The sequence below is a fragment of the Somniosus microcephalus genome, chromosome 4, assembly GCF_052327205.1.
Source record: "Somniosus microcephalus isolate GS21.2 chromosome 4, FLI_Smic_1.0, whole genome shotgun sequence".
NCBI classification, from domain to species: Eukaryota; Metazoa; Chordata; class Chondrichthyes; order Squaliformes; family Somniosidae; genus Somniosus; species Somniosus microcephalus.
Window position 1 is genome coordinate 245712918 of NC_140990.1, and position 27917 is coordinate 245740834.

A 27917-nucleotide genomic window follows, 5' to 3' on the forward strand; every position below is an offset into this window, starting at 1 on the left:
AACATAGAAGATAGGAGCAGGAGTAGGCCATTCGGCCCCTCAAGCCTGTTCCGCCATTTAATGAGATCATGGCTGATCATCCAAATTCAGTACCCTGTCCCTGCTTTCTCCCCATAACCCTTGATCCCTTTAATCTTAAATATATTCAAGAAGGAATTAGATATATTTCTTAACGAATTGGCCTCCACTGCCTCCTGTGGTAGAGAATTCCTCAGGACATCGTGAATAGCACGTTTACGGAGTTGGACACACCACAGGTAGAGGTTGGACAGGAAGAAAGGGAACGGGTGACCAACAGGCAGAGTACTAGGCACAGGCAGGTAGTGCAGGGGTCCCCTGTGGCCATCCCCCTCTCCAACAGATACACCACTTTGGGTACTGTTGGGGGGGATGGCTTATCAGAGGAAGGCAGCAGCAGCCAACTTCCTGGCACCAGGGGTGGCTCTGCTGCACAGAATGGGAGGAAAAAGAGGGGTAGAGCTATAGTAATGGGGGATTCTATTGTAAGAGGAATAGATAGGCGTTTCTGCGGCCGCAAATGAGACTCCAGGATGGTGTGTTGCCTCCCTGGTGCAAGGGTCAAGGATGTCTCCGAGCGGCTGCAGAACATCTTGGAAGGGGAGGGTGAACAGCCAGTTGTCGTGGTGCATATAGGCACCAACGAGATAGGTAAAAAGCGGGATGAGGTCCTAAAAGCGGAATATAGAGAGTTAGGAGATAAATTAAAAAACAGGACCTCAAAGGTAGTAATCTCAGGATTGCTACCAGTGCCACGTGCTAGTCAGAGTAGAAATAGAAGGATACTTCAGATGAATACGTGGCTAGAGGAATGGTGCCAGGGGGAGGGATTCAAGTTCCTGGGACATTGGAACCGGTTCTGGGGGAGGTGGGACCAGTTCAAACCGGACGGTTTGCACCTGGGCAGGGCTGGAACCGATGTCCTAGGGGGAGTGTTTGCTAGTGCTGTTGGGGAGGGTTTAAACTAAAATGGCAGGGGGTTGGGAACCTGAGCAGGGAGACAGAGGAAAGGGAAACAAGGATAAAAGCAAAAGATAGGAAGGAGAAAAACAAAAGTGGCAGTCAGAGAAATCAACGGTTTAAATCAAACATGGCCACAGTAAATAATAATTCTAAGAGCGTTAAAAAAACAAGCCTGAAGGCTTTGTGTCTTAATGCGAGGAGCATTTGTAATAAGGTGGATGAATTGGCTGCGCAAATAGAGGTAAACGAATACGATTTGGTTGGGATTACGGAAACATGGCTCAAGGATGGCCAAGAACTCAACATCCAGGGGTATTCGATATTCAGGAAAGATAGGCAAAAAGGAAAGGGAGGTGGGGTAGCATTACTGGTTAAAGAAGGGATTAACACAATTGTAATGAAGGATATTAGCTCTGATGATGTGGAATCTGTATGGGTAGAATTGAGAAATACTAAGGGGAAAAAAACGTTAGTGGGAATGGTATATAGACCTCCAAACAGTAAGGCAGAGGTTGGGGATGGCATTAAAAGGGAAATTAAAGAAGTGTGCAATAAGGGCACTGTAGTCATCATGGGTGACTTTAATCTACATATAGATTGGGCCAACCAAATTAGTAACAATACTGTAGAGGAGGAATTCCTGGAGTGTTTACGGGATGGTTTCCTGGACCAATATGTCGAGGAACCAACCAGAGATCAGGCCATCTTAGACTGGGTATTATGTAACGAGAAAGGATTAATTAGCAATCTTGTTGTACGAGGCCCCTTGGGTCTGAGCGATCATATGATCGAATTCTTCATTAAAATGGAGAATGAAGTAGTTGACTCAGAGACTAGGGTCCTCAATTTAAATAAAGGAAACTACGATGGTCTGAGGAGCGAGTTGGGTAGGATTGATTGGGGAATGTCACTCAAAGGATTGACGGTGGATAGGCAATGGCAAACATTCAAAGACCGAATGGATGAGCTACAGAATTTGTTCATCCCAGTTTGGCATAAAAATAAAACAAAAAAGGTGACTCAACCGTGGCTAACAAGGGAAATTAGGGATAGCATAAGATCCAAGGAGAGGACTTATTAATTGGCCAGAAAAAGCAATAATCCTGAGGATTGGGAGCAGTTTAGGATTCAACAAAGGAGGACAAAGGGATTAATTAAGAAAGGGAAAATAGAATATGAGAGTAAGCTTGCAGGGAACATAAAAACTGACTGTAAAAGCTTTTATAGATATGTGAAGAGAAAAAGATTGGTAAAGTCAAGCGTAGGTCCCTTGCAGTCAGAATCAGGGGAATTTATAATGGGGAACAAAGAAATGGCAGACCAACTAAATACATATTTTGGTTCTGTCTTCACAAAGGAGGACACAAATAACCTCCCAGAGATTCCGGGGAACATAGGGTCTGATGAAAGGGTGGAACTGAAAGAAATCAGTATTTGTAGGGAAATGGTAGGAAAATTGATGGGACTGAAAGCCGATAAATCCCCAGGGCCTGACAATCTACATCCCAGGGTACTTAAGGAAGTGGCCCTAGAAATAGTAGATCCATTGCTGGTCATCTTCCAGAACTCGATAGACTCTGGAACAGTACCCATGGATTGGAGGGTAGCTAACGTTACCCCACTATTCAAAAAAGGTGGTAGAGAAAAAGCGGGGAATTATAGACCGGTAAGCCTGACATGGACTCATGTGGGGCGTGTGAGTGGTGAACCTGTGGAATTCACTGCCACAGAGGGCGGTGGAGGCCAGTTCATTAAATATATTCAAGAAAGAGCTGGCTATATTTCTTAAGGCTAAAGGGATCAAGGGATATGGGGAGAAGGCAGGGGCAGGGTACTGAATTTGGATGATCAGCCATGATCTCATTGAATGGCGGAGCAGGCTCGAAGGGCCGAATGGCCTACTTATGCTCCTATCTTCTATGTTTCTATGTTTCCACAGGTTCACCACTCCTCTGGCTGGAAAGATTCCTCCTCATCTCAGTCCTAAATGGCTTACCCCTTATCCTTGGACTGTGACCCCTGGTTCTGGACTCCCCCGCTATCGGGAACATCCTTCCTGCATCTAGTCTGTCTAGTCCTGTTAGAATTTTTTAAGTTTCAATGCGATCCCCTCTCATTCTTCTAAACTTTAGCAAATACAAGCCCAATCGACCGAATCTCTCTCCATACGTCATTCCTGCCATCCCAGGTATCAGTCTGATGAATCTTCGCTGCACTCCCTCCATGGCAAGAACATCCTTCCTCAGATAAGGTGACCAAAACTGCACGCAATACTCAAGGTGTGGTCTCACCAAGGCCCTGTACAACTGCAGCAAGACATCCTTGCTCCTGTACTCGAATCCTCTCGCTATGAAGGCCAACATACCATTTGCCTTCTTAACCGCCTGCTGCACCTGCATGCTTACCTTCAGCGACTGGTGCACAAGGACACCCAGGTCTTGTTGCACTTCCCCTTTTCCCAATCTATTGCCGTTCAGATAATAATCTGCCTTCCTGTTTTTGCCACCGAAGTGGATAACCTCGCAGTTATCCACATTATACTGTATTTGCCATGCATCTGCCCAATCCCCCAACCTGTCCAAATCATACTGGAGTTTCTCTGCATCCTCCTCACGTCACACACGCCCACCCAGCTTTGTGTCGTCTGCAAACTTGGAGATATTACATCTAATTCCCTCGTCCAGATCATCATTGATATATAACGGCCCAGAAATTCGGGTTGGGGGCTTCCCGCGGGTGCAAGCCCCCGACCTGCACTTACCTTGCACGCCAGCAGTTGAGCTGTAGGGCCCCGTGGAATTCCGCTCCGGGGCCTGACCCAGCTGCTGGCGCGCTGTGCTTGCGTGTCCCAGGGGCGTAGTTAGTGCGATGCGTCCCCTGGGATCACGTGAGCCATGGGCAGCCAATCGGAGGAGGGAAAAGCCCATTCATAAGTCTGACAGGAAGACCTGTCAAAACTTATAAATACTACGGGCCCCAAAATAGCAGTAAACCTTCAAATACATTTTTTTTTAAATCACACTTTTTAAATAAACTGTAAATTACATTAAATAATTATTTTAAACAATAATTTAAATTTTTGAAGAATATAAAATTATTTTTTAACGAGGCTAAAAATAAACTTACCTTGCTTTAAAGTATTTAAAAATAATAAACCTGTGGAAAAAATGTTTTAATTTTAATTAATTTACCACTTACCACTTAAAAAGCAGGCCTTACGCCTGCTTTTTTAAATGTGTAAATCCTGCAGGCTTAACCTCGCGTGAAAACCTGCAAAAAAAAATCTAAGTTCAAAGCACACGCGCAGCCTCCCCTGCGCGTGCGTTCGACCTCTGAACCCCATCGTTCAGAGGATCGGAAGTGCCGGTTTCCCGCGCATGCGCAGTGCTTGCAGGAAACCGACACTTCCATTCAGCCTACGGGTGAGTACCCCGTGCGTACTCACCCGTGGAGATCCGAATTTCTGGGCCATTGTGAATAACTGGGGTCCTAGCACCGATCCCTTCGGTACCCCACTAGTCACTGCCCGCCACTCGGAAAAAGACCCGTTTATTCCAACTCTTTGCTTCCTGTCTGCTAACCAGTTCTCTATCCAAGTCAGTACCTTACCCCCAATCCCATGTGCTTTGACTTTGCATGCTAATCTCTTATGCGGGACCTTATCGAAAGCCTTCTGAAAGTCCAAATACACCATATCCACTGGTTCTTCCTCATCTATTCTACCAGTTACATCCTCAAAACATTCCAGTAGATTAGTCAAGCATGATATTTACCTTTTGTAAATCCATGTTGACTTTGTCCAATCCTGTCACTGTTTTCCAAGTGCTCTGCTATTACATCTTTTATAATGGACTCTAGCATTTTCCCCAGTACCAATGTCCGGCTTACCGGTCTATAATTCCCCGTTTTCTCTCTACCACCTTTTTTAAATAGTGGGGTAACATTAGTTACCCTCCAATCCATGGGCATTGTTCCAGAGTCTATAGAATTTTGGAAGATGACCAGCAATGCATCTACAATACACACCTGATGGCAACGTGAGGACCAATTTCGCGTGGTCCTCTTGCGCATCAGTTTCGGCATGGTGATCACCGCCAAATTCAGGCGCAAACCAATTTCTGACCCCTGTAGACTTGTGTCAAGGTGGCTTGAGCCTGTTTGGACTTCTTGTAAACTAATTGGCGGGATGGGCTTAGAGGGAATCAGGAGGGCCTGTTACAGATTTTAAGTAATGACAGCAGTGTTGTGGATTTACTTGTCAAATAGTCTGAAATTTCAGTTTACTTAAGCGGAGGAAAAGGTTGTCAAACTGAGCATTTTAAGAGTTGCATTTGCCACTTGCTTGGTCATACAATGTGCAGTCATTTACGCTCATTTTGTAAACTGCAAAATTTGTGTCAAACACAGTGAAAACAATTGAAATTCTAGGTTAGTGAGATGACTGTAGGATCGATTCAGTTAAGTACTTAATAATGGCTTTAAGACACTCGCCTCTATACCCAATTAGGCTGTGGATATTACTTCAGTAGCTAATGCAACATACATTATTAGCTTTAATAGCTCTGCCAAGATTATAGATACTTAGCTGACATAGCATACAGTTTGAGTCTGGCTTTGAAAATTTTGGCTACATGTAGCAACTTTACTTAAAGTACATAGTAAACTTTTAAAGTGGTCCATCCTAAGGATGAATGATGCAGTGAGCTGACCTTTTACTGGTGAAAGCTGGGTTCAATGCGAGCTCTCGCTGATGGGTTGAAAGTATTTTCCACAGAAGCTCAACGTAACCTCGAGGAACAGCACCTCATCTTCCGATTAGGCACTTTGCAGCCTTCCGGACTCTATCGAGTTCAACAATTTCAGACCATAACCTCGGCCCCTATTACATTTTTACTTATATTTTTTTTCCACCCCTTTGTTTTGGGTCTTCCTTCCCCCCCCCACCCTTTCCTTTTTTTTCTCTCTCCCACATGGCAGCTGTCTCTCATCCTGCCAGTACACTTCACACCTAATCTGAGCCGTCTTTTGTCTCCACTGTCCTATTACCATCTCGTCTGGTTTTGAATACCTCTTTTGTTCTATCGCAGCCCTGCCTTCGATCTATTTTATTTCCTTTCCAGTTTTGAAAAAGGGTTTCGACCCGAAACGTCAACTCTAATTTCTCTCCATGGATGTTGCCTGGCCTGCTGAGTTTTTCCAGCATTTTCTGTTGTTATTTCGGATTTCCAGCATCTGCAGTATTTTGCTATCGTGAAAGTATTTTCTGTTGACTGTGAGGGCTGTATATGATTTTGGCACTCTCGATCCAAATCCTATGGGCATGGGCCCACAGTGCACTATATTGTCAGTCTCAGTCAGAAAGGCCACAGAATGGCTGGTGTATGAAATTCAAAATGTCAGTAATAGAACAAGGGTTGCACTTTTAAAGTGGGGCCGAGTAACATAGTTGAGGTAATGGATTGAAGTGCTCTGTATATAACCATGTTATATTTGACCTGGAATTAATTGATTGCTGACACTGGATCCCCAAAATGCTAAGTGTTCCATTCCCTAGCACTAACAGCCCACAGCTTGATCAGCACAAAATGTACACTGTGTTTAAAAAAAGTAGTCATTACTAGTTCTGTCTGAAAGATGAGAAGAAAGGTGCAGCCCTAATATCGGGACAGCACCTCTCTGTGCTGGGGTCCAGTTTGGATCCAGCTAGACTGACTGGATAAAGGTCCATTACATAAAACTGACTGCAAAAAAACCCCCATAAATTAGTAATCTTACTCTTTGAAGGTCGTAAGTATGCCTGGAGTGGGAAGTGGAAATGTTCAGACTGAAGCAGTAAGGGATGCTTTTTTGAAGTTTGGATTAAGGCAGATTTCTGGGCAGAATATAGGAGCTGTGCTGTGCTTCAGACTAATATTTGGCAGAAGTAATCAAATATTCCCTTCCTGAGCACTTAACTTCTTCATATGATGAGCACAAGAACAAAAAATTAAAGATTTAAAATTTCTGCTCTCCAACAGTTACTACTTGCATTCTTCTAGTGCTATTTGTATGCAGAGACACATCTTGCAGCACTTTACAGGGTGTTGGCCGAAGAATAGGAGGAAAAAAGGCGGCGGGGGAAAGTGCAGGATTAGCCAAACAAATGATTGAAGAGAAAGGTCTTAAGACTTTTGAAGGTAGGGAAACAGGTGATGAGGCAAAGGTGTTTAGGGAGTGTACTGGAGGGTTGAGTATAGTGGCTAAAGGAGCAAAGGTGGTGGTGCAGAAGTAGGCCATTGTCAGAATGTATGTGCAGAACGTGTCCCTGGAAATGATTGCGATTAGTGCAAGGCCATGGTGGGATTTGAAGGCCAGGGCAAGGATCTAAGTCAATTCACTGGAGCATGGAGATGTTGGCTTGATGTTGGTGAGGATGTGGACCGCAGGGCTTTCAGATGAGTTGTAGTTTTGTGGAGCGTGAAAGCCGGAAGGAGAGCGTTGGCAAAATCAAGCCCAGAGGTAATGAAGCATGGTAGCAGAGGAGGAGATGGGCGGAGACAGGTGATATAGGAGATGTAAGAAAGTGGTCCTGATGACACAAGATGAATGGAAGGAAATTGAGCAGTACACCACACTTCTGGGTTTAGCCAGAAGTGCAGTCTGGGAAGTTGAGAAAGTTAGTTGATGGTGCAAAGATGTTTGCAAGAGTCGAAGAGGATGTCTTCAGTTTTTTTAGTTGAAGGATGTTTTATCTCCTCCTGGTCTTGATGTTGAACAGACAATTAAAAAAAAGTGTCATCATCCTTGGGGCTGGTGAAGGAGGAAACGACGTGAAGCTGAGTGTCTCTACAAGTGCAAGCTGAACCCATGCTTCGGAATAATGTCACCAAGGGATAGTGTATAAATAAAAGAAAGACTTGCATTTATATAGCGCCTTTCACAACCACCAGACGTCTCAGCGCTTTACAGCCAATTAAGTACTTTTGGAGTGTAGTCACTGCACAGCAAGCTCCCACAAATGGCAATGTGATAATGATTGAGGGATAAATATTCGCCAGGACACCAGAGATAACTCCCCTGCTCCTCTTCGAAATAGTGCCATGGGATCTTTTACGTCCATTTGAGAGAGCCTCGTTTTAACGTCTCATCTGAAAGACAGCACCTCCAACAGTGCAGCACTCCCTCACTGGAGTGTCAGCCTAGATTTATGTGCTCAAGTCCCTGGAGTGAGACTTGAACCCACAACCTTCTGACTCAGGCGAGTGTGCTACCCACTGAGCCACAGCTGACACTGAGAAAGGGGCGAAGGATGTAGTCCTGGGGTAGACCAAAGGAGCCATATGTGTGTAGGAGTAGAAGCCGCTGCAGGCAATATAAAGCCTACAATGTGACCATTAGAACCAGAACCATAAGAGCAGTGCCATGGAGGTGGGCTGTGGAAGTGAAATATTTGAGGAGGATGATGCTGATGGCGGTTTCATAAGCAGCAGAGAGGGACTGTGAAGGATATACTTACCTTTAGAGGGAGTGCAACGAAGGTTCACTAAACTGATTTTTGGGATAAGGGGATTGTGTCCTATGAGGAGAGATTGTGTAGACTAGGCCTATATTCCCGAGAGTTTAGATGAATGAGGTGGTCTCATTGAAACATAAAATTCTTACAGGACTTGAAACGGTAGATCCTGGGAGGATGTTTCCCCTGACTGAAGAGTTTAAAACTAGAGGAGAGAGTCTCAGAATAAGGGGTTGGCCATTGAGGACTGAGATGAGAAATTTCTTCATTTTAAAGGGTTGTGAATCTTTGGAATCTGTAAAGAGCAAAGAGAGTTAGGCCTAGAAATTCGGTGGCGCCCCAGTCTTGCCTGGGCACCGGAAGTACCGCCCCGGAAGGAGCCGTGAGTGCCAGCCCGATACTCAGTTTGAGCGCCCCAAACGGAAGCGCAGCGCTACTCGAGGCGCCCCGCATCCGTCTTGGGGCGCTGCAACTGAAAATCGCAGCGCAACGTGCCGCAGCGCCACACGCGTGCTGCGGTACTGCAGGCCTCCCTCCCCTTAAAGGGGAGGGGCCTGCTGCAGCGCGATCGGAGATCGAGTGCCGGCAAAAGAGCCCGGCACTGAGGAGAAGTGCTGATCTCTTGGGACACAGCTGGCACAACGCGGTGGGGGGGGGGGGGGGGGGGGGCGGTGGTTAGGAGGCTGGGGACGGGAGCGCAGAGAGGTGCTGGCAGGCGGCCAACAACAAAGATGGCCGCCCCGCACCTCCTTTAATTTGCAGCTCTACCGCCGCAGGTAGGCCCCCCTGAACCGGTCGGAAATTGCGACCGGCGTTACAGCGGGGGGCGCTACCAAATATCGCAATCGGGGCGGTAGCGGGGCGCTGCGCACACTGATGACGTCATCGGTGGCGGCGCAGCGCTACAGGCTAACGCCGCCATTAGTGCCCCTCTAAATTTTGCGGGAGGTGTGGCCAGTGGCGCTAAACCCACTAAGTGCCCCCTTTGGGCGCTAACTGGTGGCGCAGCCCACCGAATTTCTAGGCCTTAATGATTGAAAGATAAGGAAGCATTTTAGTGGAGTTGTTAAAACAAAAAATACAGGGGGAAAGAAACAACAGGTACTCTAATCATACAATGGCAGTTAATGGGTTGAATGACCTACAAAATGTTTAATAGAAAGCCGAGAACTGTTGGCTGATATAGGATATTATCCCAGTGAGGCAATGGAAAGACATTTAAAAAAAAAAAAAAAAAATTAGCTAAGACAGTTTTATTCTGACTCTGGCTAAGATTAATCTCTTCATGTATCTGGATGTATTTATGCCCTTCCGATAGCTGAGTTTATCCAGTAAGCAGCTGAGCCGTGCAGACCAGGAAAGCCCAGATTAAATCTTGGTCTGCACTGAACTAGCAACATTTGGAGCACCCCTGAGTTGGGGAAAGGAAAATTGACCAGAGTTCCCACTCCTAAAGACTATCCATGAATGGACATTGGGTGAGGATAGGATTCTGGCGTGGTTGTGATGCCCCTGCCGTTGAATACCCTACAAGCATTCACTCAATTCTCAAATGGTTAATGGCTATTTGGGTGTGTGGGAACCATACTCCAGCAGGTGGTTGTTAGGACAGGAAGGTGGAAAACTGCTGGGGAAAAGAAGAAAAAAGTGTAATTTGTTGACTGTAACATACTGCCAGACAGTACTAGGGGCAAAACATTGGGGTTGTTCAAAATACAATTCAGATCTACGATGGGATAACAAACTTGAGAGATGAGTTTCTATTGGCTGTTTGGCTTTTTCTTGTGTTTTGTAAGAATTTGCCTTTGCATGAGAGGGTTAGTTCTTTTCAGTGTTTTTTCGTGGTACTTTTGACTGACTGACTGGGTCAGTGTGGGTGTAAATTAGGTAGGAGTGGAAACTGAACAAGTTTGACGAGCAGAGGTAGAGAGAAGTGGAGAGCCTGTAGAATGGAGGCTAAACTAGGATTTGAGAGACTCTGGGATAAAAAGCAATAGAATGATAAATTGGAGCAGAAGTGAAATGAGTATTTATGAACCATTGCAAACGATTACCATGGAACAGACCCAGCAGGAAACAAAGCAATGTTCTATTCGGACACATACTTTTTCTACCATCTTTTTATCCACTTTGCCTTCCGTACAAAGATTTAATCAAGTTTTTATTTGAACTATTAAAAGTATTGTTAACCAAGGTGTACCTAAAAATGAAGTGCCAACGTGGTGAAGCTACAACACAGGACTACATGCATGCTAAACAGTGAAAGCAGCATGCTATAGACAGCTAAGTGATCCCACAACCAACGGATCAGATCAAAGCTCTGCAGTCCTGCCACATCCAGTTGTGAATGATGGTGGACAATTAAAACAACTAATGCGAGGAGGACGCCCCGTGAACATCCCCATCCACAATGATTGCGGAGTCTAGCTTCTGATTGCAAAAGATAAAGCTGAAGCGTTTGCAACCATCTTCAGGCCAGAAGTGCCATGGGGATGATCTATCTTGGCCTCTTCCTGCGAATCCACCATCACAGAAGCTGGTCTTCAGCCAATTTGATTCACTCCACGTGATATCAAGAAACAGCTGAGCGCACTGGATACAGCAAAGGCTATGGGCCCTGACAACATCCCGGCTGTCGTGCTGAAGACTTGTGCTCCAGAACTAGCCATGCCTCTAGCCAAGCTGTTCCAGTACAACTACAACACTGGCATCTACCAGACAAAGTGGAAAATTGCCCAGGTATGTCCTGTCCACAAAAAGCAGGACAAATCCAATCCGTCCAATTACCGCCCCATCAGTCTACTCTCAATCATCAGCAAAGTGATGGAAGGGGTCGTCGACAGTGCTATTAAGTGGCATTTACTCACCAGCCTGCTCCCCAATACTCCGTTTGGGTTGCCCCAGGACCACTTGACTCCAGAGCTCATTACAGCCTTGGTCCAAACATGGACAAAAGAGAACGAATTCCAGAGGTGAGGTGAGAGTGACTGCTTGACATCAAGGCAGCAGTTGACCGAGTGTGGCATCTAGGAGCCCTAATAAAACTGAAGTCAATGGGAGTCGGGGCAAACTCTCCCCTGGCTGGAGTCATAACTAGCACAAAGGAAGGTGGTTTTGGTTGTTGGAGGCCAGTCATCTCAGCCCCAGGACATCGCTGCAGGAGTTCCTCAGGGCAGTGTCCTAGGCCCAACCAGCTGCAACTGTTTCATCAGTGACCTTCCCGCCATCATAAGATCAAAAGTGAGGATGTTTGCTGATGATTGCAGAGTGTTCAGTTCCATTTGCAACTCCTCAGATAATGCCCGCATGCAGCAAGACCTGGACAACATCCAGGCTTGGGCTGATCAGTGCCAAGTAACATTCGCGCTACACAAGTGCCAGACAATGTCTAGCCAACCCCCCTTGACATTCAACGGGCTTACCATCACTAAATTCTCCACTAGCAACGTCCTGAGGGTCATCATTGACCAGAACCTTAACTGGACCAGCCACATAAATACTGTGACTACAAGAGCAGGTCAGAGACTGGGTTTTCTTCGGTGAGTGACTCACCTTCTGACTCCCCCCCCCCCCCCCCCAAAGCCTTTCCACCATCCACCAGGCACAAGTCAGGAATACTCTCCACTTGCCTGGATGAGTGCAGCTCCAACAACACTCGAAGCTTGACACCATCCAGGACAAAGCAGCACGCTTTGATTGGCAGCCCATCCATCACCTTAAACATTCACTCCCTCCACCACCAGCACGCTGTGGCTGCAGTGTGTACCATCAACAAGATGCACTGCAGCCACTCGCCAAGGCTTCTTCAACAGCACCTCCCAAACCCGCAAACTCTACCACTTACAAGGGCAGCTGGCGCATGGGAGCACCAGATTTCTCATCAACTTTTTTAAGTTCCTTGAAAGACTATGATTAGTGTTAACATGAACACCATACTGGATGGAATTTACGATGTTCATCCATTCCAGACAGTTACTTTGTACAGCGATGCCCTTTTAAAATCACTTATGTGGTTTACTATCCTTTTGATTAAATCTAGTAAATATTTAGAATTGACTACAAGGGCAGAAATAATCCAGTGAGTGCAGAATCTCTGATGTAGATGCACCAATGTCCATACCCGATACATTTTGTATGAGAATTCCAAATTCCAGTATCTATTTAGATGATATCATTCTAGAAGAATCAGATCTACTTTGACGTAGTGTGCTGCCAATTCCTCCCCATCTGTCTTTCTGCTTAAATCGAGCCCTTTCTGCTTTGTATAAGCCCCATTAGCAGATGTTCTATTCCTTTCTCTACATCAATTTTAAATTGTGTCTGTTGATTGGAATTAGTTTAGGGGAGTATATAGGTCCCAATCAGCATAGATTGAAGCAGATCAAACTGAATTTGTTCAGTTTTCAGACAGTTGATTCTTTCCTGTACTCCTGCAGGAAATGGGTTTATTTTTAATTTGTTAATTTTGTCTTGCCTTACAAGAAAATTGCAAATTTCTCTTCACACTGATGGTTTGAGATTAACAGTAAAGCAAATGAGATATTGGTCCTTATATGTCATTAAAGGAAATTTCATTGCTCCTTTTTGCCTTTATTGAGCTTTTGCGGCGCTTTGCACCAAGCTAATTGCTTCTGCTAATAAATAATCTAAAATCAATGCTGACAGCGGTTAATTGGCACACAGACTTTATTTCTTAAAGCACTCTGCTAACGACCTTCTTTAAATTAATAGCATTAAGTGCTATGAGGAAATAAATCTGAGGAATTGCCTGTCATTTACTGTCATGTCTAATAACTTTCAATAATGACTGCTGATAGATTTTTGTACATTCCATTATTGAAGTAGGTGCATGTAATTATTCTCCTCATTATATTTAAACAATTAGCAATATTTGGTGTTTCTTTGCTATGAAGCTGTTAAATACAATTAACAAGCTTCGAGGCTTTTGGAATATTTTGCTCCTTAGCATTTCTTTTCCAATTTCCCTATAGTAAATGGTTTGCACTTTTTACTGTAGCAGGAATATTTTGCTGTAACAACAACAACTTATATATTTATATAGCGCCTTTAACGTAGTAAAATATCCCAAGGTGCTTCACAGGAGTATTAAAAGACAAAAAATATTTTTGACACCGAGCCACATAAGGATAAATTAGGGCAGGTGACCAAAAGCTTGGTCAAAGAGGTAGGTTTTAAGGAGCATCTTAAAGGAGGAAAGAGAGGTGGAGAGGTTTAGGCAGGGAATTCCAGAGCTTGGGGCCTAGGCAAAAGAAGACACGGCCACCAATGGTTGAACGATTATAATCAGGGATGCTCAAGAGGGCAGAATTAGAGGGGGGGGGGGGTGGTTGGGGCTGAAGGAGATTACAGAGATAGGGAGGGGCGAGGCCATGGAGGGATTTGAAAACAAGGATGAGAATTTTGAAATAAAGGTGTTGCTTAACCAGGAGCTAAACCGGGAGCCAATGTAGGTCAGCGAGCACAGGGGTGATGGGTGAACAAGACTTGGTGTGAGTTAGGACACAGGCAGCTGGGTTTTGGATGACCTCAAGTTTATGCAGGGTAGAATGTGGGAGGCCAGCCAGAAGTGCGTTGGAAACAAAATGCCACACAAATGGTAATTTGCCATGGGTTTGTGAAAATTCCACCATCACATTTTTTCTGTCACACTATTTCCATCATGTTTGTCATGATTAAATTTACCTATTCATTTTTCTAACCCTCGAGTCCTCCAAGATTGGCCTTGGAAAGTAGGTAGTGTTGTTGTTTAATTACCTCTGGAACAACCAAGCTGCATCTGCAGTGGTGTTCCACACAGTACCGCCCACTTTCGCGTCTACTGCCTCAGTGCTGCTGTCTCACTACCCCCATCACTGTTATTAGATTCTCCCCAATGCTGGGCAACCTACAAAATGGGGAAACTTGTATAATTTATAACAGATATTCAGCAATATTTTGTGTAACACAAGTTTCCCCACTCAATTCAAAGGAAACACTTTTAAGAAATCATTTCCCCTTCACTTTTTCTTCCCCTCCTTTCTCTCGCTTTGAGTATGCTCTTCTTGTGGTCACTTTCTTATTCTTGCACTCTTACCTTGCAACTGTCACTAATGTTTAATTTTTCTAACTGTCAGAAAAACAAAGGTGGGATAATTGAAATCTTCCTGTTTGTCGAAGCTTTCAAAATTCAATTGCTTTTATTTGAAAGAAAAACTCAAATTAGATGAGGAAAGGCCCTTACACTCTCCCTTTTTCTCACCCCTCAGCTTGATACACTTTCTGAAGTTTATAGAATATTTATAAACATTTATGCACCAGTATCTCTGGAGTCCCTCAAGGATATATCCTTGATTTTCTCCCCCCCCCCCCCCCCCCTCCCTCTTTTCCTATTTCTCATCTACATGCTGTCCCTCAGCCACATTATCCAGAAACATAACATCCGGTTCCAAATGTATGCTAACGACATCCAACTCTACCTCCGCACCGCCTCTCTCGACTCTTCCACTGTCTGTGTTGTTAGCATGCTTTTCCAACATACAGTCTTAGATGGCCTGCAATTTCCTCACATTAAACATTGGGCAGACCGGAGGTGCATTGTCTACACCCCCACCACAAATTCTGTACCCTTGGTACCGATTTCATCCACTTTCATGGTCACTGTCTTAGGCTGAACCTGACTGTTCGCAAACCTGGCGTCCTGTTTCACAATGAGCTGAGCTTCAATTCCAATATTCTCCTAGCTGGCCTCCCATCTTCCACCCTCTAAACTTGAGCTCATCCAAAACACTGCTGCCGGTATCCTAACCCACACCAAGTTCCACTCGCCCATCACCCCTGTGCTCACTGACCTACATTGGCTCCCAGTACACCAATGCCTTGATTCTTGGGTTTAAATCCCTCCATGGCCTCGCTCCTCATCTCTGTGGCCTCTTCCAGTCCTACAACCCTCCAAGAACAAAAGATTACTGATCAAGATAAAAAATCACGGGATTGGGGGTCATATACTGGCATGGGTGGAAGATTGGCTATCTAACAGAAAACAAAGAGTTGGGATAAATGGTTCATTCTCAGGATGGCAATCAGTAACGAGTGGTGTTCCGCAGGGGTCAGTGCTGGGACCCCAACTCTTTACAATCTATATTAACGATTTGGAGGAAGGGACCGAGTGCAACGTATCCAAGTTTGCCGACGATACAAAGATGGGAGGGAAAGCAGTGAGTGAGGAGGACATTAAAAACCTGCAAAAGGACATAGACAGGCTAAGTGAGTGGGCAGAGATTTGGCAGATGGAATATAATATTGGAAAGTGTGAGGTTATGCACTTTGGCAGAAAAAATCAAAGAGCAAGTTATTATCTAAATGGAGAGAAACTGCAAAGTGCTACATTACAAAGGGATCTGGGGGGTCCTGGTGCATGAAACACAAAAAGTTAGTATGCAGGTGATCAGGAAGGCCAATGGAATCTTGGCTTTTATTGCAAGGGGGATGGAGTATAAAAACAGGGAGGTCTTGCTGCAGTTATACAGGGTATTGGTGAGGCCACACCTGGAATACTGCGTGCAGTTTTGGTTTCCATATTTAAGCAAAGATGTACCTGCTCTCGAGGCGGTTCAGAGAAGGTTCACTCGGTTGATTCCAGAGATGAGGGGGTTGACCTATGAGGAAAGGTTGAGTAGGTTGGGCCTCTACTCATTGGAGTTCAGAAGAATGAGAGGCGATCTTATCGAAACATATAAGATTGTGAGGGGTCTTGATCGGGTGGATGTGGTGAGGATGTTTCCACTGATGGGTGAGACTAGAACTAGGGGGCATAATGTTAGAATAAGGGGCTGCCCTTTCAAAACTGAGATGAGGAGAAACTTCTTCACTGAGGGTAGTAAATCTATGGAATTTGCTACCCCAGAGAGCTGTGGAAGCTGCAACATTAAATAAATTTAAAACCGAGATAGACAGTTTCCTAGCAGACAAGGGAATTAGGGGTTACGGGGAGAGGGCAGTGAAGTGGACGTGAGTCTAGATTCAGATCAGCCATGATCCTATTGAATGGCGGAGCAGGCCCGAGGGGCCGTATGACCTACTCCTGCTCCTATTTCTTATGTTCTAAGAACTCTGCATTCCTCCAACTCTGGCCTCTTGTGCATTCTCCACTCCCTTCGTTCCACCATTGGCGGCAATCCCTATAACCACCTAGGCCCTAAGCTCTGGAATTTCCTCCCTAAACCTCACCACTTCACTCTCCTCCTTAAGACCCTCCTTCAAACTGACCTCATCAACCAAACTTTGTCACCCATCGTAATAACTCCTTCTTTGGATCCGTGTCATTTTTTGACTTATTACGCTCCTGTGAAGCACCTTGGGATTTTTTCCTATGTTAAAGGTGCTATATAAATGCAAGTTGTTGTTGAAATTCAAATAAAAATAATTGCTATCAAAGGTATGTAACACCCTCTGTTTTAAATACATACACTGAATATAAACTTGATCTAAATAAAGCTTTTGAAATTTGTCATCCAGTTTTTCTTCAAATCATTTGGAAAAAATACCAGAAAGATATTGTTGGACACTGACGAGAAGCATTGTATCAGATGGGCTAACTCTGATGCATCCTTGGAAATTGTGTACACTGCTAATGCTCAGACTCCAGAATATGGCATTCAGCTAACTAGGTTACAGCTGTTTGAGAAAATACCAAGTCAAAACCAAGGCTTTTTGGGAGAGGTTGAGACCTTCAAGCGAAAATATTAATGAAAGTATTGAAGGACACAAAATGCAACTCCATGTGTACATTTAATTATATTATTGGGAATTTGTATTTTTTTTTGCCATCTTTTCTTATTTCAGTTCTAACTGTCAAAAGCAAAGGTGGGATAATTGAAACCTTATTTTTAGGTTCCCTTGTACCGCTGATATTTTATCCTCTTCCTCTACTGTGAAAATGGATACAAACTTAATCTAACGAGAAGTTAAAGGTAGTATATCAAAGGACGAGGCTTATAATGTTGCCAAAAAGAGCAGTAAACCTGAGGATTGGGAGGATTTTCAAATTCAGCAAAGGAGGACCAACAAATTGATAAAGAAAGGGAAAATAGAATGAGAGTAATCTAGCGAGAGACATAAAAACAGACTGTAAAAGCTTCTATAGGTATGTAAAAAGGAAAAGATTAGCAAGTAAATGTGGGTCCCTTACAGGCTGAGACAGGAGAAATTATAATGAGGAATAAGGAAATGGTAGAGAAATTAAACAAATACTTTGGGCTGGATTTTCATTCAGAAGTCGGGAAGGAGGTGGGACTACAACTTTCGGGTTGTAGTCCCGCCTCCATCGAGATGCGGCCAATCCACGCGATTTTCACTTGATTGACCGGGCTCAGCAGGCCAATTAAGGGCCACCCGGCAAAATGTGACATCACAGACTGAAATTTCATTTGTCAAGACGTGTTGACAGATGAAATATCAGTGTTTCACAGCTGCTAAGCTGTCAAACACTGACCGTCTTCTAACCTGAGTCCTTCTATGCAGACTCAGTTAGAAATCTCGCCGGCACTGAAAGCTGCAGGCTGTAACTTTTGACAGATGGCAGCCATTCTGCTTTCTGTGCCGGCTGAATGATGGACTCCTGAAGCCTAGAGGAAGGAAGGCTGTAAAGGTAAGTACAGGTAATTTAAACTTCTTTACACACTTTAGACACACCAAACACACTTACCTTTGCACTCATGCACCCATCACTCACCTGAACACCGACATCTCGACCCCTCCAAGTCCTTCAACACGACGGCCCGACTCCTCTAACCTGGCGTGGTTTGGAGCCGTCGGGAATCCCACACGACACCCCTCAAAATAGGGATTAGGCTAAAAACTGCCTGTTAACTACCTGTTAACAGGCAGTTAATTGGCACTAATTCCTTCCTGCCTCGGGTCGGCGGGTCCCAGTGCGGGGCGGGTACCCGCCCCCTTTGAAACTTACATGGAAGCGGGATGGTGTCGGGACCCCCGAATTCAGGATTTTAGCCCCCCGTACGCCTAAAAGCCTGCCTCACGGCACACTGAAAATCGACCCCTTTGTGTCTGTCTTCACAGAAGAAGGCGCAAAAAATTTCCTGGAAATAGTGGAGAACTAAGGGTCTAGCGAGAATGAGGAACTGAAAGAAGTTAGTATTAGTAAAAAAAAAAAGTACCGGAGAAATTAATGGGACTGAAAGCCGATAAATCACCTGGACCTGATGGCCTACATCCTAGCGTTTTGAAAGAGGTGGCGAAAGAGATAGTGGATGTATTGGTTGTCATCTTCCAAAATTCCATTGATTCTGGAACGGTTCCTGCGGATTGGAAGGCAGCAAATGTAACCCCACTATTTAAGAAGGGAGGGAGAGAGAAAACGGGGAATTACAGACCAACAGTAGTAGGGAAAATGCTAGAATGTAGTATTAAGGATGTGGTAACGGGGCACTTAGAAAATAATAATAGGCAGTCAACACGGATTTATGAAAGGGAAATCATGTTTGATGAATCTGTAGAGTTTTTTGAGGTTGTAACTAGCAGAATAGATATGGGGGAACCAGTGGATGTGGTGTATTTGGATATTCAGAATGCATTTGATAAGGTGCCACACGATGTTATTAAACAAAATTAGGGCTCATGGGATTGGGGGTAATATACTAGCATGGATTGAGGATTGGTTAACGGACAGAAAACAGAGTAGGAATAAACGGGCCATTTTCAGGTTGGCAGGCTGTAACTAGTGGGGTACCGCAAGGATCAGTGCTTGGGCCTCGGCTATTCACAATCTACATCAATGATTTGGATGAGGGGACCAAATGTAATATATCCAAGTTTGTTGCTGATAGAAAGCTAGGTGGGAATGTAAGTTGTGAGGAGGATGCAAGGAGGCTTCAAGGGGATATATACAGGCTAAGTGAGTGGGCAAGAACATGGCAAATGGAATATAATGTGGAGAAATGTGAAGTGGTCCACTTTGGTAGGAAAAATAGAAAAACAGCATTTTTTAAATGGTGAGAGATTGGGAAATGTTGGTGTTCAGAGGGACCTGGCTGCCCTTGTACACAAATCACTGAAAGTTAACATGCAGGTACAGCAAGCAATTAGGAAAGCAAATGGTATGTTGGCCTTTATTACAAGAGGATTTGAGTATGAGTAAAGATGTCTTACTGCAATTATATAGGGCCCTGGTGAGACAACACCTGGAGTATTGTGTACAGTTTTGGTCTCCTTACCTGAGGAAGGATATACTTGCCACAGATGGAGTGCAGCGAAGGTTCACCAGACTGATTCCTGGGATGAGGGGATTGCCCTATGAAGACAGATTGAGTAGACTAAGCCTATATTCACTAGAGTTTAGAAGAATGAGAGGTGATCTCATTGAAACATATACAAAATTCTTACAGGGCTTGACGGGTAGATGCAGGGAGGATGTTTCCCCTGGCTGGGGAGTCTAGAACCAGGGGTCACAGTTTCAGAATAAGGGGTCGGCCATTTAGGACTGAGCTAAGGAGAAATTTCTTCACTCAGAGGGTGGTGAATCTTTGGAATTCTCAACCCCAGAGGGCTGTGGAGGCTCAGTCGTTCTGTATATTAAAGACAGAGATAGATTGATTTTTGGACTCTAGGGGAATCCAGAGATATGGGGAAAGTGGAGCTGAGGTAAAAGATCAGCCATGATCTTATTGAATGCCTGAGCAGGCTCGAGGGGCCGAATGGCCTACTTCTCTTATTTCTTATGTTCTTAACAAGTCAGCCATTTCCTTATTATCATTGTAGTATCACACGTACCTGTCTTTAATGGGCCCACATCCCCCACCCCTTACCGTTCTCTTTCAAATATATTTAGAAAAACTTTTACTGTTAGCTTTGATACCTTTTGCAAGTTTGCTTTGTATTCCCTTTTTGCACCTCTTATTACTTTCTTTGTATCCTTTTGTTTTTTTTATAGCTCTCCCAGTCTATTGGATTTGCTCTTTTCTTTGCATTTGTGTAAGCCTGTTCTTTTAGCTTGATATACTGTCTCTTACCTGATTTGTTAAACAATGGTTGCTTAACTGCAGAAGTGGAACTTTTGCCTTTTAGGGGTATGTATTGGTCTGTATTGTACCAAATACTTCTTTAAATACTTCCTAATTTTTAAATCAGTTCAGCCCAGCTTACTGTAGTTAATTTATTTCTCATTCCTTCGATGTTTGCCTTACTTAAACTTAAAACCTTGGTTTGTGACTCTCCCTTCTTCCCCTCAAACCTAATATCAAAATCAATTGTATTGCGGTCAGTATTCGCAACACGTTCCCTTGCAGTCAGATTGTTAACTACTTCTGGTTTGTTACTTACCATTAAATCTAGCATAGTCTTAGCCTTTGTGGGTTCTAAAAAATATTGTTCCAGAAATCTGTCCCGAATACATTCTAGAAACTCATTGACTTTACTATTTGAGCTGTTCTGCTTCTCCCAGTCTGTGAAAATTAAAATCTCCCATTATAACCGCAAAGTTTCTGCTACATACTTCCCTGATCGCCATATTTATACGTCCCCACACACTACATCACTACTGTCAGGAGGCCTGTAGAGAACTCCCACCAGAGTCTTGTATCCTTTGCTGTTCCTTAGTTCTACCCATAGTGTTTCCACTGTCTGATCACCCTTGCTGAAATCCTTTGTTTCTACTTCTGATTGTGTCCTTCATCAATATTGCTACGCCGCCTTTCCCAATTTCCCTGTCCTTTCTAAAGATCCTACAGCCTGGAATATTTAGCTTCCAGTCATGCCCAGTTTGTAGCCAGGTCTCTCTAATAGCTACTACATATGACCCTTGAAGCTGAATTTGCGCTTTTAACTCCTCTGTTTTATTTCTTATGCTGCATGCATTTGTGTACAGAACTCTTATTTGGGTAACTGTCCCCACCCTACCTATATGTTGTGATAGTGTTTTTCTTAAATTTTTTGACTTGATATTCTCTCTTTTTGCTGGTGCTCTGTATATTGCTATATAGGCAATTTAAAATATACAGGAAACTTTGTGATATCCGGGACCGGCGCGTTGCCGATCTATCAAAACTGCCGGACATACAAAGTTAATGTTGAAGCATACGGAGGTTTTCATCTCCGTATCTGACAATGAACACTGTTGCTTAGCAACAGCTTCTAAAAAGTTGGCTGCAGCTGCAAGCGTCTGTAGCTGAAGCTGTTGCTATAGCTACAGACCTTGCAGTGGCTGACTGGGGAAAAAAAAAGAACGAGATCTAAAAAAACTTACAGAAAACGGCTCCTGATTTTTGCCGTTAGATCGAGTATTCCGGACATACAACCTCCGGATAAATCAAAGTTTCCTGTACTTTATTTTTTTTTATCACTCCTTTATTTTAACGGGTATTTTATTATTCCTATAACCTTTTTCTGTTCCCGGAATATTTGTTACCTTATCACTTTTTGTACTCTGTCCTTTACTCTTATGCATTCTTTTTCATGATAATAGTTGGGTCACAAAAACTCATGATCTAGAGATAGCAAAATAATCTTTCGGCTAAATTATTGGTGGGGGATACAATTGTTTTGATTATATACTTAATTATGCACTGGTTGAACTGCAAAATGCATGTAATCATTCCACATTACTAGTTCTCTTTCTTTGAACACTAGTGAGATTTTGCTAATAACTGCAAAACAGATTCAGGTTAATTCAATTTGAAGTTAATTATGACTGATTTTTGCCCTTTATGGATTTAGGACGGAAAAAAGAAAATACCACAAAAGCACCCATGTTCAAAGTGCTGCTAATCACCTCACTATAAAAACGTATCTTAAACAGAAATGCAAAATCATTTTTTTTCAATTGCAGATGGGTGGTCATAACGGGTCACATGCTTAGCTTAAATGATATATTCAAGTTGCACTGTTTTAATCTTTGTGAAGGTGAAAAAAAGGCAAATTAAAAAAAAAAAGCATATTTGTATTTTCAAAATTATTACAATTTAATTTGTGTTGCCAGCTACCATGTTGTGCAACATTCAACAATGGTGTATACAGGACAATTTTATCCCTTGTATTCTCTGGAAAGTGTATATTTGTGAATATAAATTCTGGTGCTTACATTTGAAAATCATGGCTGTGCCAATTTTATACTTACTAGCTATTTCACCATGGGAAGGATCACAGCTGAGCCTCATCCTGTCCTCATCCAATGTTCATACAACTGCATTTTGGTCAATAGTGCCAGATGATTTCCCCACCCCCTCTCTTCCCTAGCCCAGAGGTATTGAGTGCATCAAAGTGCCCCTATGCTGTCCTTGATTCAGCAAACTCTGCTTGGCTCAGCTGCTCACTGGATAAAGTTACTGAAATTATTGAGTCTTTAATAAAAAATCAAATATTTCAAGATGTCGAGAGTATCAGCCAAAGGTGACTAGGTCATTGTTGCCACATGTAATATAGTTTCCACAGGAAAGTTTCTAATAAAGACCCTGCAATACTTAACCTTTTTGAGCTTGAATATTATCATTTGCAGTCTGTTAACATTCAAGCTTGTATAAATACTGCAAGAGAAGTTTTATGACCAAACATTGATGTGTGATTTTAATGTGTTTCCAAATAGCTTGAAGAGGTCATGGAAAAGGAGACGTACAAGAATGCCAAGCTAATTTTGGAGAGATTTGACCCAGAATCCAAGAAGGCTAAAGTAAGTCTTTAAAGCTAGAACTAAATGATTCTGAAAATAGAACTTTAGGATTGGAGAGAAATGCATATTTGTCTTTAAATTGCGTTCTTGTTCTTGAGTATGCAAACAATAGTTTCATGCTGTGGTCATTTTTCTTTTAGTTAATTTGTTGTAGTTAGAATACAATCAAACATCTGTATCTATTAAGTATGAACTATTATGGAATTCAGCAGGTCTGTAAAGCTTGAAATTGGCACATGAATTTCATTTATATTATAGGGGAATTGCCCTGTTTCTATTGGGCTAAAATAGGCTAAACCAGTCTTTTTATATTGAGCTTTTATTTCAAACCTTCCATTTTGCACAAAAAATTGTCGAATGCTTTCTGAAAATCCATTCCCATACATCTACTGTATTCCCTTTATCTATCCAATCAGTCACTTCAAAAACTCTTACTAAATTTGTCAAACACGACTTGGCTTTAACAAATCCATCAAAGTCCTTCATTAACCCATGTGTTTTGAAATGCTTGCTAATTTAATCTCAAATTATGGATTCTAAAAGTTTGCCCACAATAAATTAATTGGTCTATAGTTAGCCGCCTTTCCCTTCTTGATTACAGGTATATTTTCCAGTCCCATAGCACAATTTGCATATTCATAGAAGATAGGAGTAGGCCATTCGGCCCCTCGAGCCTGCTCCGCCATTCAATGAGATCATGGCTGATCATCCAAACTCAGTACCCTGTCCCTGCCTTCTCCCCATATCCCTTGATCCCTTTAGCCTTAAGAAATATATCTAACTCCTTCTTGAATATATTTAATGAATTGGCCTCAACTGCCTTCTGTGGTAGAGAATTCCACAGGTTCACCACTCCCTGGGTGAAGAGATTCCTCCTCATCTCTGTCCTAAATGGCTTACCCCTTCTCCTTAGACTGTGACCCCTGGTTCTGGACTCCCCTGCCATAAGGAACATCCTTCCTGCATCTAGTCTGTCTAGTCCTGTTAGAATTTTATAAGTTTCAATGAGATCCCCTCTCATTCTTCTAAACTCCAGCGAGTATAAGCCCAATCGACCCAATCTCTCCTCATACGTCACACCAGGTATCAGTCTGGTGAATCTTCGCTGCACTCCCTCCATGGCAAGAACATCCTTCCTCGGATAAGGCGACCAAAACTGCACACAATACTCGAGGTGTGGTCTCACCAAGGCCCTGTACAACTGCAGCAAGACATCCTTGTTCCTGTACTCGAACCCTCTCGCTACGAAGGCCAACATACCATTTGCCGCCTTAACCGCCTGCTGCACCTGCATGCTTACCTTCAGCGACTGGTGCACAAGGACACCCAGGTCTCTTTGCACTTCCCCATCTCCCAATCTATTGCCATTCAGAAAATAATCTGCCTTCCTGTTTTTGTCACCGAAGTGGATAACCTCGCATTTGTCCACATTGGGCAGATGCATGGCAGATGCAGTATAATCACCCAACCTGTCCAAATCATATTGGAGTTTCTCGGTATCCTCCTCACAGCACACACGCCCACCCAGCTTTGTGTCGTCTGCAAACTTGGAGATATTACATCTAGTTCCCTCATCTAGATCATTAATATATATTGTGAATAGCTGGGGTCCTAGGACCGATCCCTGCGGTACCCCACTAGTCACTGCCTGCCACTCGGGGGTGGGGGGGGGGAAAAAGACCCGTTTCTTCCAACTCTTTGCTTCCAGTCTGCCAACCAGTTCTCTATCCAAGTCAGTACCTTGCCCCCAATCCCATATGCCTTAACTTTACACGCTAATCTCTTATGCGGGACCTTATCGAAAGCCTTCTGAAAGTCCAAATGCACCACATCCACTGGTTCACCCTTATCTATTTTACCAGTTACATCCTCAAAAATTTCCAGTAGATTAGTCAAGCACGATTTATCTTTTGTAAATCCATGTTGACTTTGTCTGATTCTGTCATTGTTTTCCAAGTGCTCTGCTATTACATCTTTTATAATGGACTCTAGCATTTTCCCCACTACCGATGTCAGGCTTACCGGTGTATAATTCCCCATTTCTCTCTACCACCTTTTTTGAACAGTGGGGTAACATTAGCTACCCTCCAATCCATGGGAACTGTTCCCGAATCTGTAGAATTTTGGAAGATGACCAGCAATGCATCTACTATTTCTAGGGCCGCTTCCTTAGGTACCCTCGGATGTAGATCATCAGGCCCTGGGGATTTATCAACCTTCAATCCCGTCAATTTCCCTAACACCATCCTCCCTCTCAATAGACCCTATGTTCCCTGACATCTCTGGGAGGTTATTTGTGTCCTCCTTTGTGAAGACAGAACCAAAGTATGTATTTAATTGGTCTGCCATTTCTTTGTTCCCCATTATAAATTCCCCTGATTCTGACTGCAAGGGACCTACGCTTGACTTCACCAATCTTTTTCTCTTCACATATCTATAGAAGCTTTTACAGTCAGTTTTTATGTTCCCTACAAGCTTACTCTCATACTCTATTTTCCCCCTCTTAATTAATCCCTTTGTCCTCCTTTGCTGAATCCTAAACTGCTCCCAATCCTCAGGTTTACTGCTTTTTCTGGCCAATTTATATGTCCTCCCCTTGGATCTTATGCTATCCCTAATTTCCCTTGTTAGCCACAGTTGAGTCACCTTTTTTGTTTTATTTTTATGCCAAACAGGGATGAACAAATTCTGTAGTTCATCCATGCGATCTATGAATGTTTGCTATTGCCTATCCACCGTCAACCCTTTAAGTAACATTTCTCAATGCATCCTACCCAACTCGTGCCTCATACCATCGTAGTTTCCTTTATTTAAATCCAGGACCCTAGTCTCTGAGTCAACTACTTCACTCTCCATCTTAATGAAGAATTCGATCATATTATTATCGCTCCGCCCCAAGGGGCCTCGCACAACAAGATTGCTAATTATTCCTTTCTCATTACATAGTACCCAGTCTAAGATGGCCTGATCTCTAGTTGGTTCCTCGACATATTGGTCCAGGAAACCGTCCTGTATACACTCCAGGAATTCCTCCTCCACAGTATTGTTACTAATTTGGTTAGCCCAATCTATATGTGGATTAAAGTCACCCATGATAACTGCTGTGCCCTTATTGCACGCGTCTCTAATTTCCCGTTTAATGCCATCCCCAACCTCCGCATTACTGTTTGGGGGTCTGTATACAACTCCCACTAACGTTTTCTGCCCCATGGTATTTCAAATAGGATTTAAATAATTTTGGCCAAAGCCTCTGCTATCTCCTGCTGCAACTGCCTAGAGTGCACACCATCTGGGCTCACTGACTCATCCACCTTTTATTCTGTTACTTTTTTCAGTCATTTCCTTTTCTACTATTATCTTTAACGATTGTTCCTGAGCCTCCTGCAGTATACCTGCATTCCTACTTCAAAATAGCTACTTAATATGTTTGCCATACCTTAATTTTCTACAACTAGAATCAACCCTAGCAGACCTATAGGAACAGGTGTAGGCCATTTAGCCCCTCGAGCCTGTTCCACCATTCAATGAGATCATGGCTAATCTGTGACCTAACTCCATATACTCGCCTTTGCCCCATATCTCTTTGGTATTATTAATCTCAGATTTAAAATTAAACGTTGACCTAACATCAATTGCTGTTTGCAGAAATGAGTTCCAAACTTCTACCACCCTTTGTGTGTAGAAGTGTTTCCTAACTTCACTGCTGAAAGGTCTGGCTCTAATTTTTAGACTATGCTCCCTAGCCCCAGACTCCCCAACCAGTGGAAATAGTTTCTCTCGATCTACCCTATCTGTTCCCCTTAATATTTGAAAACTTCGATCAAATCACCCCTTAACCTTCTAAATTCCAGGGAATACAACCCTAGTTTATATGTAATAAAAAACAGAAAATGCTGGAAATACTCAGCAGGTCAGGCAGCATCTGTGGAGAGAGAAACAGAGTTAACGTTTCAGGTCGATGACCCCATGCGCCGCCGCATGAACACACTCGACCTCTCCTGAAATCCTAGTTTATGTAATCTCTCCTCATAATTTAACCCCTGGAGCCCTGGTATCATTCTGTGCTGCACTCCCTCCAAGACCAGTATACCCTTTCTAAGGTGTGGTGCCCAGAACTGCTCACAGTACTCCAGGAGTGGTCTAACCAGGGCTTTGTATAGCTGCAGCATAACTTCTACCCCTTGTATTCTAGTCCACTAGATATAAAGCTCAGCATTCCATTATTCTCTTTGATTATTTTCTGTACCTGTCCATGACATTTTAATGATCTATGTACATGGATCCCCAAGTTTCTTTGGACCTCCACTGATTCTAGCTTTTCACCATTTAGAAAGTACTCTGTTCTATCTTTTTTAGGTCCAAAGTGGATGACCTCACATTTGCCTACATTGAACTCCATTTGCCACAGTTTTACCCATTCGCTTAATCTATTAATATCTTTGTAATTTTATGCTTTCATCTACACTGCTTAAAATGCCGCCTATCTTTTGTGTCATCCGCAAACTTGGATATGTGGCTTTCTATCCCATCATCTAAGTCGTTAATAAATACGGTGAATAGTAGAGATCCCAACACATCCTTGCGGGACACCTCCCTTCACATTCCGCTAATTCGAGTACCTGTCCGTTATCCATACTCTCTGTCTCCTACTGCTCGGCCAATTTCCTAACCAGGTCAATAATTTGCCTTCAATTCCATGAGCTTCAACTTCAGCTAACATTCTCTTATGAGGAACTTTATTAAATGCCTTCTTGAAGTCCATATAAA

At 43.3% G+C, this 27917-nt stretch overlaps 1 protein-coding gene across 8 annotated transcripts in view; it reads left to right on the forward strand.

Annotated features, from left to right (window-relative positions):
- The window catches only part of lnpa (limb and neural patterns a), a 118378-nt gene that overhangs the window by 34676 nt on the left and 55785 nt on the right, over positions 1–27917 (forward strand). For all 8 annotated transcript variants that reach the window (XM_085986121.1, XM_085986122.1, XM_085986119.1 and 5 more), the window contains one exon: positions 23067–23150. In XM_085986121.1, coding sequence (XP_085842247.1) covers positions 23067–23150 — 84 coding nt within the window. The remainder of the gene's footprint in view (positions 1–23066; positions 23151–27917) is intronic.